General features: G+C 44.1%; 1 protein-coding gene across 3 annotated transcripts in view; it reads right to left on the minus strand.

The window, feature by feature from the left end:
• The window catches only part of LOC139756003 (uncharacterized), an 82,716-nt gene that overhangs the window by 40,158 nt on the left and 21,231 nt on the right, over nucleotides 1-21,327 (minus strand). For all 3 annotated transcript variants that reach the window (XM_071674930.1, XM_071674931.1, XM_071674932.1), the window contains exon 3: nucleotides 2,502-2,637. In XM_071674930.1, coding sequence (XP_071531031.1) covers nucleotides 2,502-2,637 — 136 coding nt within the window. The remainder of the gene's footprint in view (nucleotides 1-2,501; nucleotides 2,638-21,327) is intronic.

Here is a 21,327-nt window from a genome sequence, read left to right on the forward strand (position 1 = left end):
AAAGCAAAAATGGGTATGTTTGAAGGAATAGTGGTTCCAACAATGTTGTATGGTTGCGAGGCGTAGGCTATGGATAGAGTTGTGCGCAGGAGGGTGGATGTGCTGGAAATGAGATGTTTGAGGACAATATGTGGTGTGAGGTGGTTTGATCGAGTAAGTAATGTAATGGTGAGAGAGATGTGTGGAAATAAAAAGAGTGTGGTTGAGAGAGCAGAAGAGGGCATTTTGAAATGGTTTGGTCACATGGAGAGAATGAGTGAGGAAAGATTGACCAAGAGGATATATGTGTCAGAGGTGGAGGGAACGAGGAGAAGTGGGAGACCAAATTGTAGGTGGAAAGATGGAGTGAAAAAGATTTTGAGTGATCGGGGCCTGAACATGCAGGAGGGTGAAAGGTGTGCAAGGAATAGAGTGAATTGGAACGATGTGGTATACCGGGGTCGACGTGCTGTCAATGGATTGAACCAGGGCATGTGAAGCGTCTGGGGTAAACCATGCAAAGTGTGTGGGGCCTGGATGTGGAAAGGGAGCTGTGGTTTCGGTGCATTATCACATGACAGCTAGAGACTGAGTGTGAACGAATGGGGCCTTTGGTGTTTTTCCTAGCGCTACCTCGCACACATGAGGGGGGAGGGGGTTGTTATTCCATGTGTGGCGAGGTGGCGATGGGAACAAATAAAGGCAGACAGTATGAATTATGTACATGTGTATATATGTATATGTCTGTGTGTGTAAATATATGTGTACATTAAGATGTATAGGTATGTATATTGTGCGTGTGTGGACATGTATGTATATACATGTGTATGTGGGCGGGTTGGGCCATTCTTTCGTCTGTTTCCTTGAGCTACCTCGCTAACGCGGGAGACAGCGACAAAGCAAAATAAAATAAAATAAATAATATATATATATATATATATATATATATATATATATATATATATATATATATATATATATATATATATATATATTCCTAGGAGGTCATGATGAAATTAACATAGTTCTTTGTAGTCAAAAGAGAATCCAGGGCAAAGAAAATATACAGAGATACGAGGAAGCATTTGTCTGGTAACCGGAATGTGATCTTGTGGAACAAGGTAAGCAATCAAAGTGGTGGGTGTTACAAGAAACTCGGGAAGATACAAAGCCTATATGATGAAAATGCAAGGATACGAGAGGAACTCCACAAGTTCCTTCACCGTAAACATACGTATGGTAATACAGATGTAATAACACATACACACAGGTAGAAGTAAGGTATTTAGGTCATGTGTAACAAACCTCTTAGATTTCTGAGAGAGAGAGAGAGAGAGAGAGAGAGAGAGAGAGAGAGAGAGAGAGAGAGAGAGAGAGAGAGAGAGAGAGAGAGAGAGACTCTTAGTCATAATCGTAGATTTCCGAGGACCGTTTGTAGCTGGACTGCCAGAAATCATCTGGCACCGTACCGCATGGGAGGCTGATTAAGAAGATGGATCACCAAGAACGATGGAACGAAGGACGTATGTCAGACAAGCCTTCTGCATATGGGTCGAGGTGACGAGCGGAGTGCCACAAGGTTCTGTTCCGAGACCATTACTCTTTTTCATCTACGAAAATGACATGCCTGAAGGTATAGATAGACTCCTACATGTTTGCAAATGATGTAATGGTCACGAAGGAAGTGAAAATTGAAGAGGATTGCCTCCACTTACTAGGGGATCCAAAGAGACACGATGGTTGGCCTTGTTCATGGGTGATGCAATTCACCTCGGGCAAATGTAACGTCATATAGATGGGACAAAATGAAAGTCGGGCTCAAAATCATGATCGTCTAGCAAGATATAAGCTCCAGCTTCTGTGAGAGAGAAGGACCTGAGAGTCAAAGTCGTCCCTAAACTAGTCACCAGAGTAGTGTGTGAGGAGAATAGTTAAGGAGACACACTGTCTGCTGGCAATCATAATCAGAATAGCTTTCAAGAGTATGGATAAAGAAATATCTATCAAGCTGATCATAAGCCACATAAGGTCATATATGCTTCTCAAGTTTGGTCATTTAACTCCAGAATTACAAAGAGCGAACAGAGAAGGTCCTGAGGTCAACACAAATAGCACCAGGACTGAGACAACTTAGCTGATTACAGGGAAAGACTGGTGGCTTAAAATTCGACCGCCTTAGAAGAGACGAGAGAGAGAGAGAGAGAGAGAGAGAGAGAGAGAGAGAGAGAGAGAGAGAGAGAGAGAGAGAGAGAGAGAGAGAGAAATTAAATCAAGAAACTTGTTAAAAAAAAATTTACAAAATAGTTTCATAATATAACAGTGGCGTAGGAATGATATAAAATGACAGAGGAAATGGTTAATGCGAACGGCATACATATATTCGAGAGGCTGTATCACAATAGAATGTTCAAGAGATGGGGCCCTACGAATATAAAACTCCCTCCCAGCACAGGGCGACTAGGTCATTACACACACACACACACACACACACACACCAGGGAGAACATACAGCATTAACTCACCGCTACGAAGACTGCAGCTTCTGCTGACACTTCTGATGAGGAGGGGAGGTTGGTGGCGGCGTCCTGCACCTGAGCGGCATGGCCTCCTCCGTCCCGACTCCCGCCCCGCACACCACTGGCCAACACGCACCCAAGCCTGTAACACGGGAGGCAGGTTAGTGCCCAAGCCTGTAACACGGGAGGCAGGTTAGTGCCCAAGCCTGTAACACGGGAGGCAGGTTAGTGCCCAAGTCTGTAACACGGGAGGCAGGTCAGTGCCCAAGCCTGTAACACGGGAGGCAGGTCAGTGCCCAAGCCTGTAACACGGGAGGCGGATTAGTGCCCAAGCCTGTAACACGGGAGGCAGGTTTGTGCCCAAGCCTGTAACACGGGAGGCAGGTCAGTGCCCAAGCCTGTAACACGGGAGGCAGGTTAGTGCCCAAGCCTGTAACACGGGAGGCAGCTCAGTGCCCAAGCCTGTAACACGGGAGGCAGGTCAGTGCCCAAGCCTGTAACACGGGAGGCGGATTAGTGCCCAAGCCTGTAACACGGGAGACACGCTAGAACCCAAGCCTGTAACACAAGAGGCAGGGGAATGGGCTGTTAGGGAGTGCCCAAGCCTGTAACACCAAGGTAGGGCGAGGAGTAGGCTAGATTGTGAGAGGGGAAGACAGGTTAGTTCATCACTTGGCCTGTAAAAGGGGCGGCGAGGAAGGTTCCTTTCCCAGCACCGCAACATGGGAGGGCAGGTTAGTCCTTCCTGCTTTTAACCTGGTTATCGGTGTACATTGACCTCCTGTACTGCCAGTAGCAGCAGCAGTCCTGGTAACAGCTGCCTTTAACCTGGTTATAGTAACATAAACCTCCTATGTTGCCGACAGCAACGACAGGGGCAGCAGTAGCAGCAGCAGTAGTACTAACAAATAGTGGCAGAAGTAGCGGTAAAGAGAAGAGGAGGAGGAGAGGTAGGAGGAAAAAAGTGAGATAAGGATAAGGGGCAAAATGAGGATAAAGATGAGGGAGTATGGGATGAGGATGATGATGATGAGCCCATGGACTTCCTCAGTTAACTATCATACCAGGAGAATAACGCAATCCTTCTGGTCCGGCGGAGGCGGCTGTACCAGGACCGTCAAGACCAGCATCAATGACTATAAAGTCTTTTACCAGCATGAGGACGGAGCCCGTGCCACTCCACACCCCACAAAGGTCAACGTGGGAGAGAGAGAGCCTCTCGCTGGGGCTCTGACTGTATGTACGACGGCGATCGGGGCAAGGTAGCCCTCTGTCACTGGTAAAGAGGAGGTGGGGCAGATGTAAGGTCTGGAAGAGGAGAGGAGAGAGAACGAAGAGAAATATAAAAGGGAGAGGAAAGGATAAAAATGGAGAGAGGGAGGAACGGGGAAACAAGAATGAGAAGGAACCAGTCAAGAATGAGGGAAAATAGAATGAAATACGATAACGAGGAGGAGGTCATCGTAAACTTCAGTTTCTCCCGCTAACAACAATGCTATAAACATTGAGCAAGTCGCTACCGACGGTAAATCTTCCAGTCACGGAGACCTTGATCTCTGACCTTTCGACCCAAGACTCTCCCGGTCTCAGGGAAGGTCAACCCTTAGGTTTGGTCTGGAGACGTACAGTAAGTACGGTATTGACTTCCAGGAGAAAAAGGTGTGTGTTACTGGCGGGAAACAGACGCACTGGTAGAAACACAAAGCATAGGTTAACCTGTGCTTCGCTCTATCATGGACGAATGAAGGTGGCTTGGCCCATATATCTACAAATGTATAAATTTACGTATTCCATTATTTTCTTTCTTCGGTATTTCCTGATAGGCCAATACATAGATTGTGATGTATCTATTTCTAAAAGGATATTTGCTTTCACAGAGACTTAGACACACGGGTAAGGTGGAAACAGGGCGTTTATTGCATGATACTGTAAGTATGTGGTACAACAAGCTGGAGTGATATCATGATCCTTAAGAAGGTACTTATCACGATACATTTCATCACGATTCATAGCCAGTTCTAGTAAGGGAAATGTGCAATTTTTCTTTAAAAATTTCTCAATCATCTGATTTTACTCTTCCACTATGATACCGTTAGGCTTGTGACTCTCTCCTAGAACAACTTTACAATGGTTTATGTGAGAAGTGAACTGTCACTTTCCATCATTAAAACAGCCAACCATTTTTCCTCCCACATCATATACCTGACCTCACCTAGCTATAGCCCTTCCTGACCCGCCTCACAAAGCAACACTTACCATATCAACAAATGACATTATAAACTACCGAACATGATCCAGTACCTTAACCTCAGGGGGGGTTCTTACTCTCCCTAACTGTCCCTTAACCTCAGGGGGGTTATAATCCCCCTTACTGTCCCTTAACTTCAGGGGATTTAAGTTTTTCCCTAGACTCAGGGAGATAATAACTCTCCCTGACTATCCCTTGACCTTAGGGGAATTATAACACTCCTAACCTACAACTCCTCTCATAGGAATTAATCCGCTTGACCACAAGAGGCAAAACACGTCCTCAGGTCAGGCGTTCGGGAAAGGAGCGAATCACTTCTGAGGAGGTTCTACTCTCCTTAGACACCCGTGACGGTATTGATAACCAGCTGGCACTGGACGGGTCTGAAGGGGCCGGGCTGGGCGAGGGTCAGGTATAACAGAGGAAGTACAGCGAGCCATCAACACACTGGGGTATCTTAACAAACATGCCAAACAACTTTCGGATTTCTAAACTATCTTAAACAAGTGCATAGTGTAGATGACACCTGCATACCAAGCCCTGTCTGATGCGTCCAGAGATCAAGGACTCGACGTATCATTCCTCTGAAATTTCTCTCACGTTGGGTTACGACGTCACAGCTACGTGTGGTGAGGACAGCCCGCCAGGTCCGGTCCAACACCGAAATCATATCTGAACTCGAGTACAACTTGGATGCTAGGTCGATCCTCACTCGAGCTGACCTTCCATGGCCAAAATGACCACACCACCACTACAATTCCTCCACCATCATCACCATCTCTCCCGCACCATCATCACCCCTCCAACATCACCACCAACAGCACCTCTCCAACACCAATAACATACTTCTTGCATCCCTACCACCTTTCCTGGACCCTCACCACCCTTGCATCATCATCATCATCCCTCCAACACCACCATTACCAACATCTCCACCCTATCATTACCACCACCACCACCACCCACACTCTCAAGTACCACCAACTCCACCACCAACCCTGTGGCACCACCATCACCATCCCTCACGCAGGTCCTGCACCACCACCTCAGCAGTCTCATAGATTTAACTGAAGAATCTCTTAAGCAAATCATCCGACACTAAACGAGAAGTGATAACATTTCAGATATAATTATGCCCATAGAGACCAAGTAAATATCATATCATTAAGTGTTTCAACGTAAACTGCTGTTTCAACTTCAATAAAAACAGTATAATGATTTACAATATTAAATAAGCAGACGTCGGCAGATTGCGACCAGACTCAGGTAAGGTGAACTGGATTAAACTCTTCCACATGATCACAGCTGAACATACTATGTGGAGAAACATCAAAAATACAGTATTTTTCCTTGACAGTTCGCGTCCCTAGAACAGAGAGAAAAAAGTTACACAAGGGAGAATCCAGGGTAGATGGACAACGAAAATGTTTTCATCAAACGTAAAATAAAAGGCTTATACGTTATCTAAGTGAGAATAAAGGTGATCATAATAGTACAAAAAATGTTGAAAATCAAAACCTACGAGGAATTTCTTTCACGATATGAAGAAAACTATTTCTTTTTTCTTTTTAGATACGCTAAAAGCGAGAAATAAATCAAGGACAACAATTCTTTTATTGAATGAAATTGGCACTTCAACTAGCGACAGTATTTACCATCAACGGTCTGTCATATGCTATAAGCAAAAATCGTATTTCTGGGCATCGAAAATGAAAAACTGGACATAAAAACATTATATGTCGCGTTCTTAAATATCGAGAATTCTGGATAAACTAAATCCACACAATGCAGTTAGTCCTGATATTTCCCTCAGAATACCGAAAAAAGTTGCTGGTAAATAACAGCTTTTCGATTTTCAAAATATTCTATACATCACTGCAGGGAGAGAGTGCTAAGTGATTGAAACTAGTAAATGAAACACCCATTCTCAACACGGGAGGTACAAATATGCACTTCCACTCTACCGTTCCATAAGACTCACTTCAGTTTTATGGAAAGTTTTATGAACAATGAATTACAGACAAATAGTTGAATTCCTTGAAGATAACTGTCTTATCTGACCATCAATATGGTGTTGTGAATCAAAAGGTCATGACTAACGGACCGGATTGAATTCTTCCGTCAAACATGAAACAAATGGGACAACAAAATACTACCTGATGTTATGTACTCTGACTTTCTTAAAACCTTCAACAAAATACCACATAAAAGACTGCTATGCAAGATTATAGCTCTTGGTAAACCTGATCAAATCTACGTGAGGATAGGAGACCGGCGCTCAGACTGGAACCAACGAACAGTATTAAATGGGGAAGTATACAAACGACATTATGTGACAAGGGGTGCCACAAGGCAGTCTCAGGACCCATACTTTTTATCACATACACTGACGACCTGGAGAGGGTACTACTCAAGTTGATTTTCGAAATATAAATGGCCTTGTAAGAATGGCCAGCCTGGAAATCTAAAGTGATTTCGACAAAACAATGGAGTGGTCAGACACATAGTAAAGTGGATTTTAACAATGACAATTGGAAAATCAGTCATCTCAGCGTTAAAAATATAAATCATAAATACAAAATGCGTGGTAAACCACAAGCTAAAAAGAGAAAACTTTAGAGTAATAGTCAGGTAAGGATCTTGAACACGGATAACAACGCACAGTGCAGATAATAGAACCAAATGCTTGGAATCATAGCAGGAAATATAAACTATAACACGAGATATGATACTCGCCACCTAGTCATGGTCACGTGGAAACGCTGTCCAATTATGGTCACTAAACCTGACCATAAATGAGGAAAGACTAGAATCCATCCAAAGAAAAGCAATTAAACTACTCCCATCACTCAGAAAGAGTAGATAAACAGACTCGAAGATTTAGAAAATGTCCTTTTTCAAAATGGCGCAGATTAAGTGATCTACTATAAATTTTCGAATTCCAAAATAATTTCAATGTACCCAATGGGAATTTCTTCACTCTAGACAGAATTTCGGTGACCAGAAATTATGGCGTGAAGATAAAATGAACGTTGACATTAATTTTCACCTACGGATCTGTAGAATATAAGAATAAATAACCTACACTACACATGTATCAAAGCCTATCAATATCTTCAAAGCAAGGCTAGACAATGAATATCTATGATCATTAACTTTATTAGAATGCATTCCCATTGTCTGAGGATCTTTCATCTTATAGGGAACTATTGTATTTTCTTCCGATTACAATTTCCTATAAAATGTCCATGTCAGTCTGCAGCTCACATGCAGCTCTCTCTCGTCTTCTCTTGCCCGCCGTTGAGCTGGAGGGAGAGGTGGGTGGTGAAGTGCCTTCTGCTTTACTACCAAGTTTCTACCACTGTATAGATAATTATGTATGTACACAGATAGCCCAGTCATGGACCATCAGGTCTCCAGTTATCTATCCTTCCCATGTACCCCCTCCAGACCCACCATCAACACAACCATCCATCACCATCACCCTCCATCGCCATCATCTCCATCACCAACACCAACAACTATTATCCAACCGTGCCGCAATATGAGCACAACTCCTGTAGTTGTAGCACCATCACCAACACTTCTCCAGCACCACCATCTCTCAAGCATAACCATCACTACCACCCCTTTACTAACACCACCATCTCCCCTCCAGCAACACTACCACTACCATCACCCCTCCAGCAGTACTACTACCACTACCACCTCCCCTAGCATCGCTACCACTACCCCAACCATCACTACAGCAGCAGCGCTACCACTACCATCACTACGGCACAGCGCTATTACTACCACCACTACAGCAGCAGCACTACCACCCCTACAGCAGAGCGCTACCATCACCACTACAGCAGCAGCACGACCACCAGTGCTACCACCACCACCACAGCAGCAGCAGTGCTACCACCATCCCCACCACTATTCTCTACCTCTCCTGCTTCTCCACACAGCACCATAGGTCAAGCTGCAGGTGAGTAACGTCAAGCTAAAACTCTAAAGTGGCGCTTCACTTACCATCACACGACCTACCTGGAAATCTCCCAGTCGCCGTAACATGTTTTATGAATAAGTATCGAAAAAGATTTTTTTTTCTGAAGGTTACCGTTACTGGAGCTGAACAGATTTATTGAAGGGATTGATCGGCAATATTTCTTTCAACAAAAAAGCGTTCTTTCTCTCTCTCTCTCTCTCCCTAGTGAAAACTGATACCTGCACACTGTTGAGGAACTGATGGCTGGTACACACTGGCGTTTACAGTGGAGGTGCGAGTTTGTCCTGTCCACTCACTCACCGGACGCAAGACACGAAAACTTAACAACTTTAGCAATGTTTTCCCCTGCAAACTTGCATCGTCATGCTAGGATATTAAAATCTAACATTCAATGCAGATTCAAAATTCACTTTTAATTATGATTTTTTTTCCTGTAATTCTGACAATCATGTCTGACAACCATAACCGCTCTTAACTGATAACATAACCAGACGTGGCAACCTTATCTCTAGCTCTGAGTGTAAACACGACCGAGGCTTTTGAAGTGAAGTTTTCAGACGGGTAACTACGTAGATGGCAGGAGCAGCAGCAGCGGCTCAGTGTGCCACTTCACTACCCACCCACCTGTGCGGGTTTTTCAAACACTGCTGGATGAAAATATACTCAAGATATAAAAAGGAACACCAGCTAAATTCACAAATTATATCAAATGTAAAACCGATCACAAATATATTAAATTTGCTAGTTACAATTTTCAAATACTGAAGGATAAACAATCTACCTATTTTCTTTATCATTTTCAAAGAAGCTAAATTTACTTGATACTGTTTGGTTAGCCTTGTTGTTTGCAGTGGGCAGTGTGCACCACTTCACCAGTGTTTACGTTAAACAAGTAGCTGCCAGAGGCCTCCAGACCCGTCTTGATGCTCACCAGACCGATCCTCCCGAGTTACTGGCGAGGTACACAAGTGTGTTATACTAACTGCTGAACGACGTGCTTCATCCTCACCAACATATGGACGAACGTCTCGACTCTCATGCCAGCTTAAGCAAACGCCTGAAAATAGTTGCGCAGCTAAAACAACTCTATTGTCGCTGACTCCATTCCCGTCTTCTACGGAGTACATAAAACATAAAATCTTAACACTTTTTTGGGTATTTATCCAGTCAGCTGGAGTTCTCGGTCCCAACCCCACAGACTGACAGAAGCTGACATTAGGAAGGGACGATAACTTCGCCAATGTACACTTGTTACTCGGTTACAAACATTTTCGTTTTTTTTGTACTGACAAAGTGACTTATTTATGAGCGTCATCCATTCAAAAGAATATACGGTTCTGTATGTAGTCATACAGAATTTAGGGTACATGAAGTCATACCTATTTGGATTGTTCAAGGAGGGAGTTTTACACTCACGGGGCCTTATTTCACAAGCTTTGACATTTTTTTTTTTACCTTCTATATGCAATCCAAAGTCACAATTTCATTATCAAGTTTGTTTTCTTCATCCAACAGTCGTACATTATAAGAATACTTCTCGTGTTTCATACAAGTTTTCGCTTAATTTCATGTTAAAGCTTTGGTTGTTTTTCTCAATTATCAAATTGGTTTGAAAACTTATAGGTTGTGAAGAAGTGACCCTTTATCCCCCCCTCTCTGTAGTGGGGGAATTTATCGTCTTTAACTGTTATACCATCTCTGTAGCCCTCCTCTGGATCTTCTCTAGATCTAGTTCTTTGTGCTTCGAATGTGGTGGCTAAACCTGAGAGGTATATTCTGATTTTGGCCCCATCCACGATGTGAACAGTTTTCTGAACATTTCCTTATCCATGATCTTGGATGAGACTTATACTTTCGATCTTTTAAAAGTAGGTTCTGGCGACAGGTTAGGGGCAGTGTCGACTCTCAAGTCCCTCTTACACACGCAGATCACCACAGCTCATTTCCAGGAGGATAATATTCACAGAGGCATTCCTTCATTGTAACTCAACCTCATTACTTAACATTTACTTGGGATGAATTTTATGAACCACGTATCTGTTTAGGTCCCCTTGCAAGTTGAGGCAATCGCTACACTTTCCCTCTCATTATGACCTCAGCATCATCTAGACATATCCAGGTATGAATCCAATCCTTCCAGCAAGTCATTTATATAGATCGAGAAGAGCTCAGTTCAGGAAGGCTCTCATAACAATTTTTTCACTTCCACTATGGTCACTTTTTGCCCTTCAAAGGAAACTCTTCTTTATTCCTGACCGACGATCCAGGATTTTTACCAACCGTCCTGTTATTCAGTTTCACATGTACCTTCTTTGCAGTCCAGATACACTTCCTCCACCCAGTCTTTTACTTTACCAAAAACGACGCTTTCTCTCTTATATATACACAGGAGGTGTGTTTCGCATGACTTTCTTTCCCTGAATCAATGTTTTCTCCTTTGTAATAAGTCATCCAAATGCTTTTTCTTTTTTTCAATCTAAATATCATCTTCGCCAGAGAAAGTAGTTTGTACTTCATCACAACTTCGCTGTCTCTTTACTTGAAGATGGGGACGAAATTTACCATTGCCCACTCCCCTGACACTTTGCCTTCCTCCAGTAACATCTTGAACGAAATATCAGTCGGTCTGTCAAGCTTATCTGCCAATATGGAAAACATTTATCGGGAACATGAACCTCATATGAGTCTAAACCATTTTCTAGTCTGGTTATGTCTGCTCGAGGTACTTCATCACTTTCCAAAACATCTCAGCTCCAGCTTACTTGTACTTTCCAGATACATCGCACTGGTAATGGCGCTGTAACGTTTTCAGTTATGAAAAATAGTTGTAAACGTGTCCTTCAGCTCCTCGGATATCTTATACAACTCATCTCTGAAGCCATTAGTTTAAGTAACACTAAGTAATACTTCACACCAAGTAATCTTATGGAAAAGCTTTGGATTATCTTTTTTTTTTTGCTTTAAATCTCAATTGCCTATTTTGGTAGGGTTTACTGAAAAATTACGTTTCTACAAATATTGTGAAAACAACTGAAGCTGGATATTTCTGTGACTATTATGCATGTGTCTTTGCAATATTTTAGTATTCACGAGTTTTTAAGATGTACAGCTTGTTCATGATGGTTTTTAGGGTATGTAAAGTTTTATAAACTGTAAAAGGAAGCATATATGTTCTAAGGAGGTACTATACACCCCCTAATGGAGGTTCAGAGATGTAATCATTGTTTAAACCTTCAATAACAGTGAGGTTTGGCTAGAAGTACCATGACAACGTTATGATAACCAGGAGAGCCAACACTTGCGAACAAATGTAATATGTCTTCTTCCGCTTCGACAACCACCATCTCCTTCATTACGGCCACAGATGTCAACAAATGCATTTACACTACACCTTTGATAAACCTAACTTAGTTTTCGAACCCTCGACAAACGCAGCTTCATTTCACCTCCTCACAAACTGGCAGAAAACTGGGGAAGCCAGTGTCATTGTCTCGCTGATGAAGGCCTTTGTGGCGTCTGCAGCCTAGTGTGTAAGAGCAATGCTCGCGTGTGACAATGGTTGATGAAGCGATGCGTCAGTGACTTGTGAATTATGGCTGTTTGAGGAAGCCTCGTCGCCAAGCACGAGCGTTACACTGTCAGGTAACCGGGTCCTTTGACTGCTGGCAGATGACAACGGCTTCGGGCGAGGCTACAAGAAGCGTCACTACACGAATCTTACAGTTCCACATCATTATTTATCCATTTATGTTCTGATAATATTAGCGTACGCTTCAGGTAAGTTCCATAGGTTATTGTCTATTAGGTTTTCTAAACTGGATGATACAAGTCTGACCGATGCAATAATATGGAAGAAGGTACAACATTAAGATGATATTTTCTATAGTTTTGTGGCTAGTTACGCACTGTTACGTGGCGACAGTCCATGAAAGGGTTTTACGAAGATGCATGTTTTACTTTAATTGTCACCCCTAAAAAGCGTGTCAGAGAAATATATTTTTCGTATAAAGGACAAGAAAAACGTGAAGTTACTAGTGAATTAGAGGAAGCAAGAGTCAAGATAGGAGAAATATCAAACTAAAGAAAACGCGTTGGTTCCGGCAGGAGAGAGGTCAAGAGAATGAAAACGGAAATTAGTCTGCAAACTTACAGGGCTGGAGGGCGAGTGTGGCAAGATGACGGTACGTGAGAGAGCGAGGTACGACTACATCCACAGGCAGACTGGTCGAGTCATGGAGAAAACAAAAAAAAAAATCATATACTGGTGATGCTGATGAGTCAGTAGATGAATAAACTCAAAATAATCAAGAATAAAGAATCTGTAAATGTGAATGGACGATTACGGGCAAAATTTTTAAAGAAGTAGCATAATAAGACATAAAAACCGAAAGTGGAGCGACATGGCGCGTAGCTATCACTGACGCAGCCAGCAGCCGCCCACCTAACCTACGTCAGGGCCAGACGGACGCCGCTGTCTTAACCACACGAAGCAGATTCGTACCCTTAGGGCCTCTCAAAAATCCATTAACAGCTGTAATGTAATACCATCGGAGGGTAATTATCTACCACCTCCTCCTGAAGCGATACATAACCCAGTGTGGTGGTGCCCGACTTCTATAACCTGAAGTGTGGAGACGACAGGAACCTGCCTTTCCCACCCCTGGCTCACATGACGTCTAGAGGCGCTGGAACGCGAGATGATTAAAGTTAATCGGGCAAAAAATGATCCCAGGAGGAAAATCTCGAGTTGATAAGCAAGCACGGATAATTAATCTCTACCATAATTTCTTCATTAAAATGGAGACTTTTTTTTTTTTTTTATGTAAGGATTATACTTGAATCAGGTCTGGAAACCCCGAATCTGCGGTCGAGCTCCAGGTTTAAGGTACTGTACTATACGGAAGGCCGATTGCCTAACTCATGGAATGGAAAATTCGCCACCAGAGGTCAAGTACTGTAGTCTTTTAAACTTAAAATCTAACAGTATAAAGTACAACACACAGACACACACACAATATATATATATATATATATATATATATATATATATATATATATATATATATATATATATATATATATATATATATATATATATTCCATGTGTGGCGAGGTGGCGATGGGAATGAATAAAGGCAGACAGTGTGAATTGTGTGCATGGGTATATATGTATGTGACTGTGTGTGTATATATATGTGTACATTGAGATGTATTGGTATGTATATTTGCGTGTGTGGACGTGTGTGTATATACATGTGTATGGGGGTGGGTTGGGCCATTTCTTTCGTCTGTTTCCTTGCGCTACCTCGCAAACGCGGGAGACAGCGACAAAGCAAAATAAATATAAATATATATATATATATATATATATATATATATATATATATATATATATATTGGAAAGGATCACAATTTTGCGCGATCAAGATATTCCTACGAGTCCACGGGGAAAATGAAACACGATAAGTTCCCAAGTGCACTTTCGTGTAATAATCACATCATCAGGGGAGACACGAGAGAGAAATATAACAGTCAGTTGATATACATTGAAAAGACGAAGCTAGGACGCCAGGGGAGAAAGAATGCTTCCCACGTATTCCCAGCGTGTCTTAGAAGGCGACTAAAAGGGGAGGGAGCGGGGGGCTGGAAATCCGCCCCCTCCAGTTTTTACTTTTCCAAAATATGGAACAGAGAAGGCGGCCAAGTGAGGCTCAGTCGCCTGTTCTTGACCCTACCTCGCTAACGCGGAGAATGGCGAATATGTATGGAAAAAAAAAAAAAAGATTATATATCACTTCTACACCTCTGACACATGACAAATATGTTGAAAAATTTAGTGAGAATAGTTTGGTCGTCTGCATTCTGTAGCCCTCACGAAGACAATCAGCAAGCCAGCATTGTGGAACTAATATTAAAGTTCTTGTAAACCTAGTGAACACAGGGGACGTTAAAGATATTGTCCTCCCCTTGGTGGATCAGTTCACACTATAAATGAAACAATTAACCTTGGGAACTGTGAGCGGTCAGAGAGAGAGAGAGAGAGAGAGAGTTATTTTTACGATATCTGCGACAATTCTTTAATCCTCAGTTGACAGGAAATGTCTGGGAGATTAATTGTTGCCGGGGATCGACCTGCCTTGTGGACTATGTTCCCAACAGAGATCAAGGAGAGTCGATTCCCGGTAACAATTAATCTTCCAACCACCATTTTCTAGCGGAAAGGAAAAGAAACTAACATTAGCATCTGAAACTGTCACGTTCACAGCGAACAATTTCCATTTCAAGTTCCTCCATTTCAGTGTGAACCAACTTCGTAATGGGAGGACATTATCGTCAACGTCACCTGTATTAAACGGGTTTACAAAACCTCCGCTACTGGTTACATAATACTGGCTGACTGTAATACTTCCCCACAATACTTGCTTAAGGTTCCTCATGCTGGGTACAGAAGGCAGAGGCCCAAACTCACTCCAGGTAAACGTTTCAACGCCATTTATGCATCACATGCCAGATGTGTCGAAGTGAGTTCTGTATCGTGTGTGATATTTTCATAGACGTAATGTACATTTAAAAGCCTTCGACTACCGTAATCATTGGAGCAATGCCGAAGTCATTATCCTGAAACTGTAGGCTATAATCCTCGAAGCCTGTGACAATAGCTTGAGCCATAAGCCATGAAGTTGCTCATAAAACCTACAGTTCACCATAAAACTTTTTTCTCTTCCGTCAGATCAAGAAACCTTGGAGATCCTGAGCCATTACTGAGCCATGGTACTAAAGTGTGCAATATGATAAGATAATCATGATCATCGTACTCACAATAATGCCTCACAAGGAAAGCGATGCATGGCTAGGCTGCCGCTAGGATACAGTTGGTTACGTCACGCAACACCGTATTGGTAACGTTCCAAAACCAAGAATTTTAGCGCACAAAACCGTCTTGACGGATCCTCTTGCAGCTGGCGATGAACGAACAAGAGAAAGTCGCTTGAGTTTAGGAGAGAGAGAGAAGGTTCAGAGGGGAGTTAAAACAGATCATTAAGATCATACAAGACTTCAACATTCTCGCTTGCAGCAACTGCTACAGCCAGAGAAGCCCGATTTCACTGGCAGTAATAAATACAGACTGGAACTCGTACGCTAACGTTTGATTGTCAATGAAGCAAACTCCGTGTTCTTTCAGAGAATCACAACAGATACGATGCGAAACACATTTGACGTAAATCTTCCGTCATGGCTGTGGCCGATGTTACTTGTGCGTCCATGGGGGGGGGGGGGAGAGAGAGAGAGAGAGAGAGAGAGAGAGAGAGAGAGAGAGAGAGAGAGAGAGAGAGAGAGAGAGAGAATCATGTTTACATTCTACAAGTGTCCTGATTTCTCTTCTTAGTCACAATCTCGAAAAGTATGTTGGGATCTGCAGTTTTCTTTATTTCTGTTTATCCCATGGAGGGCAATTCCTGCAGCCTGTCACCGCAGGCGATCAACCTGCAGTATACGTTAGCTTCTGCAAAGGCACATGACCTTCTGCAACACAGCTCTTGACCGTCAGATACACATGTTCCTCCCCGTTCGTCCTCTCAAATCGACAACATCAGCAACAGAAAAATGCTTAAACATATTAGATTTGTCAACTGGGCAGCCTCCGATATGTTCAAGACAACTTAAGCTGCAGTGAACAACTGATTTGGTGAATTACATTTCAGCTCCTGTGGTGGCCTGTGCACACGCAAGGCTCTCTGTCCTTGTTACTGTGGCACCAGATAAACAAAACAAACTCCACGGATTTACAACACATGGGACTGACAGAAATTTCACAGAGCCCCCCACTCACACTCGAGATTTAAGTAGGCAGACTTTGACTTTCCAGAGTTACATAAAGAACATAAAACTATGGATGTCTCGACCCACAGTGCGTCTGCAGAGCAAAACCTCTAGGGACCGACTTACACACACATTACATTAATACAAGTCAGTTCTTACCCATTCGCACCTGACAAATTTCAAACATTTCATTATGACCAAATTTCCCAAGGGAAGCAGTGGCCTCAGGAAGTTCAAATGTGGTATAAACTCGGCCCAGTTTCTGTAACACTGATCGACTGGTATCCTTCACTGAGCACTTGTTGAAATGTTTCACTGTGGCCAATAATAAGTGACAGCCTCCCCCACACTCTCAACGTCTCCTACACTGAGGAAGAGTATACATGATCTCTCGTACGTGTTTCCTATAAATGTAGTTTACATTTGGATTTACTGACTGAATCTATCCTGTGAATAATGACTTTCTAGAACCTTAAATTTGCCGATGATACAGTTTACACTGTCAACAGCAGTCCCTTAAATCTTCATCCAACTCTTGTTCTTTAAGTCAGTTATTTTCCCTTCTGTAAGTGGCTGCTCCTTTAAACACTGTTCTCTGATCTTCCGCTTGATCACACGGTTTTGCTTTTGAATTCATAGTTGACCATTAAACCAGCGGTTTTACCTACAACCCCTAGTCTTTCCTTAAACGAGCAGCCTTGCCTGACACCAGTGACCTTACCTTAAACCAGCGGCCTCGTCTTAAACCACTGACCTTGTCTTAAACCAATGGCCTTGTCGGAAATCACATCCTGGAATTAGTGAGCCGTCAAAGTGCCCCCCTCTCTCACTCTTCCCCCTGAATTCGTCCCCCTCAAATCCCCGGCTCTTTCCTCCTATGCGGCCGCCTCTTGCATCATCCATCCTCCTCCCCTAAGCTTGACACCCGCCACACCTCCAGTGATGACAAACTGTTTTCCTTCCACTAAACTCATGATCCTTAACCCTAATGAGTCAACTCCAACTGGCTCTCGCTCTAGTTTTCCCTCCAGTAAATTTCTTTTCCCCCCAACTTGCCAGTTCTCCCTTAATTCCGTGACCTACTGAAATCCAGGCCCCCTCCCTCAACCACAGGGTCTTTTTTCCCCCCAAATTCCAGACCCTTCCAGGAATTCTGGGCGCCGCAGTAAGTCACCAAGCCCTACAATAAACTCGTTGTCCTTCTCTGAGACACGTTAGCCCGACCTCTGGCAATATCTCACGGTATGACCACTCCGCTAACCCACTTTACCCGGCCTGAAATCCCTCGTTGTTCCCCGAGCTACTGTACCTCCAGGCACCTCACAGCAAGGAACTGACCTGACCTCGCCTGCCCAGCAGTTCCTCTCCTCAACCCTGAGCCACAGTTAATCCGTAAATCCCAAGCTGTGTGGAGATTCCATCGAAGCCGAATGACTACGTTCCCCTGCTGTTATAGGATTACGAGGAATCCATAGCATCAGGAGTAATCCTATGGTGTCATTATATCGCATGTCATTACCCATGTTGTTTGCTCAGTGAACACGGCGGGTGCGATCCTTGAGCACAACAGTACGATCCTTGAGCACGACGGGTACGATCTTTGAGAACAACGGTGCGATCCTTAAGCACAACAGTACGATTTTTGAGCACGACGGTAAAATGTTTGAGCACAACGGTACGATCCGTGAGCACAACGGTACGATCCTTGAGCACAACGGTACGATCCGTGAGCACAACGGTACGATCCGTGAGCACAACGGTACGATCCGTGAGCACAACGGTACGATCCGTGAGCACGACGGTACGATCCTTGAGCACAACGGTACGATCCTTGAGCACAACGGTACGATCCGTGAGCACAACGGTACGATCCGTGAGCACAACGGTACGATCCGTGAGCACGACGGTACGATCCTTGAGCACAACGGTATAATCCTCGAGCAGGACGCTACGATACTTGTATGTGATGGTCTGACCTTTGACCAGACTGATAAGGGCCAGGTCAATGGCCAAGCCATCACGGCCAAGGGGGCTTTAGTCGTCCTCAGGGATCGAACCATTGTATTCAACTTATCTTTGAGAGACATGCACCAATGTGCAGGCTTCTCGGCCTCTCGGCCCATGGTTAACGCGCCGGTCTCTTGGGACGATGTAAACCACAGTCCCAGATCCGTGCTGTTTACCCGACACTTCCACCTCCTCCTGGGGTGTACCACAGCGACGTAGAACACAGCAGAACCATGGAATATTTGGTCGAATTTCTGACGTTTTCGAACCCCGAGAAAAACAGGAGGGTAGGTGTGAGGGAGGAGCCACCTGCCCCCAGGCGTCGTCCTGGCAAAAGAAACCGAAGATGAGGCAACTTTAAGAGACGAGATTGGTATCTGACGTGAATCATTCAGTTAATGGGGAGAAGATGGTCCTGATGATTACCTCATAATTACTTCCTGTAATGAGCCTGACGCTGGCTTTAACCCACTGGTGCTGAAAGTGAGGCGACGTGCTTCAAACATGGTCCTGATGATTGCCCGATGATTACTTAAGGATTACTTCTTATGATGAGCGGGACACGACGAACTGGCGTGTGTGCGTGTAATCGTCTGTTTGCGCTGTACGGGGAGGGGGTTCTACCCAAGTGGGGCCCCGTCTCTTGGGCTTTTACCACCATACAATTTTCTAAACTTTATTACTTCGTCTACATTTACTATACCATAACTCAGTTTGTTCCATCCATCCACCACTATTATAGAAATACTTCTCTACATCTTTTTAAACAAGTTTCTTGCTTACGTTCGCACGGTGGCCTCTGGTTGTTCTGTCCTTGTATCTTTCGAAGAACTGTTCACCGTCCACATCAACCAGTCAGATCAAAATCTTAAAGGTTGTGATCAGGTCACGTCTTAACCTTCTCTCCTTCATGATGTACAAATCTAAGGCCACTGGCATTACCCTGCGACTCAGGTCCCTTAATTCTGGCATCATCTTTGCTGCCTTCCACAGGACCTTCTCTATAAATTCTTTATGCGTCTTTAAGGACACAAATGAAGGACGTGAACAGCTTGTCGAAAATCTCCTTATCCGTGTACTTGCAGGAGCTCCGTCTCCCTTACTGTTCTCTTCCGCGCTGGGACATTGCCGACAAGGTCGATGTCAACTCCCACGTCTCTCTAACACACACACATTCGTGAGGCTTATCGTCTGCTGTATCATATTCATATCGAGGCCTTCCTTCGCTGTGTCACATCCACATCACATAACGGTTGGACGTCAATGAACTTCTATCAAGACCGTGGAGTTTGTCTAGGTCCCCTTGTAAGGTGATGCAATCCTCCTCGTTCTTCACTTACCTTGGTATCATCCATAAGCAAGTTCAGGTAGGTATCCAGCCCTTCTGACAAGTCATTCACACAGATCAAGAAGAGCAATGGTTCCAAAACAGAACCCTGGGGCACGCCACAGGTGACCCACAACCTATTTCGAGACGTCTTTTCCGACTTGCTTTCTTTGTCGCTTTCCATTATGGTAATCCACCACCTATCGAGAGTGTCTCTCCTGTATTCCTGCCTGGGGATTCAAAGTCTTCATCAGAATCCTATGTAGTATAGTGTCAAACGCTTTCCGAGTTTAAAAAGTACAAACAATCCACCCAGCGTTCTCATCCGTCTAAGACTGAGCTCTCTCTTTCGTAGAACTCCAGGAAGGTCCTCGCACGTGATCTTTCCCTGACATCGCGCTGTCTCTGACTTGGTTTCTCCTCTGCAGGAAGTCATCCATTTACTTTCTCATTATCTTCTCCAGTACCTTACAGATCAGACTCCTCAGGAAGACGCATCGGTGGCTCACCATGTCCTCCCCTCTGGAGTGTGTGGCCACTTCCATCCACCCGGCAAAGGTTATGGCCAGCCATACGAGGTAAGCCTGGGTTCACACCCGAGACCGTGGCTGGCACACACCACACAATCAATGCTTAAGACTGGAGAACTGTGTATCTCCTTGACCATGCCGCGTACACCCACTGAGTATCACAACATGGTATTTGACCTCATCTTTTCAAGGGCGACGTCAAAGGTCACGCCGGCAAACTTTTAAGGTCCCCACGTTTCTGCTCCAGGATCGCACGATCGTGCTCCAGGGTCGTGTTTTAAGGGTGGGCACGATCGTGCTTTGAGAATCGTACCGACGCATCATTCCCTGGAGGTGAGGATTAATCCTGGACGTTGCTCGTCCATAACCTTAATTGTGAATCTATTTTGAAACGTGAGAGCAATTATCGGCTGTTGTTCTTGTGTGTGAGGGCGAGTCTGTTGTGTGCGAGGGCGAGGACGGGTGTGGATGAGGGCGGGTCGGTCTCAATACCGGGCAAATGAGACTAATGACATGACAGAAAATGGGATATCCTCCCGAGCAGTCCTACTGGCGTGGGGGTAGGGGGGTTGGGGGACACACACACACACACACACACACACAGCCTTCCAAAACTTAGGTAACAAAGCTAATCAATCACGTGTGGAGAGGCATATCTGTGTACAGGAGGGAGGGCGGCCCTTCCCACATCACCTCCCACGCTTCTATTCTGCCCCTAATGAGAGAGCATCGTCGCTAATGACCCGAATTTCACCTCATGTATTCTTTGATCTTCGTCTGATCAAAGGTTGAAGGCAAGGGAATCAGAGAGAGAGAGAGAGAGAGAGAGAGAGAGAGAGAGAGAGAGAGAGAGAGAGAGAGAGAGAGAGAGAGAGAGAGAGAGCCATCTTCACAACAACACAGGG

The sequence above is a fragment of the Panulirus ornatus genome, chromosome 20 (assembly GCF_036320965.1).
Source record: "Panulirus ornatus isolate Po-2019 chromosome 20, ASM3632096v1, whole genome shotgun sequence".
Lineage (NCBI taxonomy): Eukaryota > Metazoa > Arthropoda > Malacostraca > Decapoda > Palinuridae > Panulirus > Panulirus ornatus.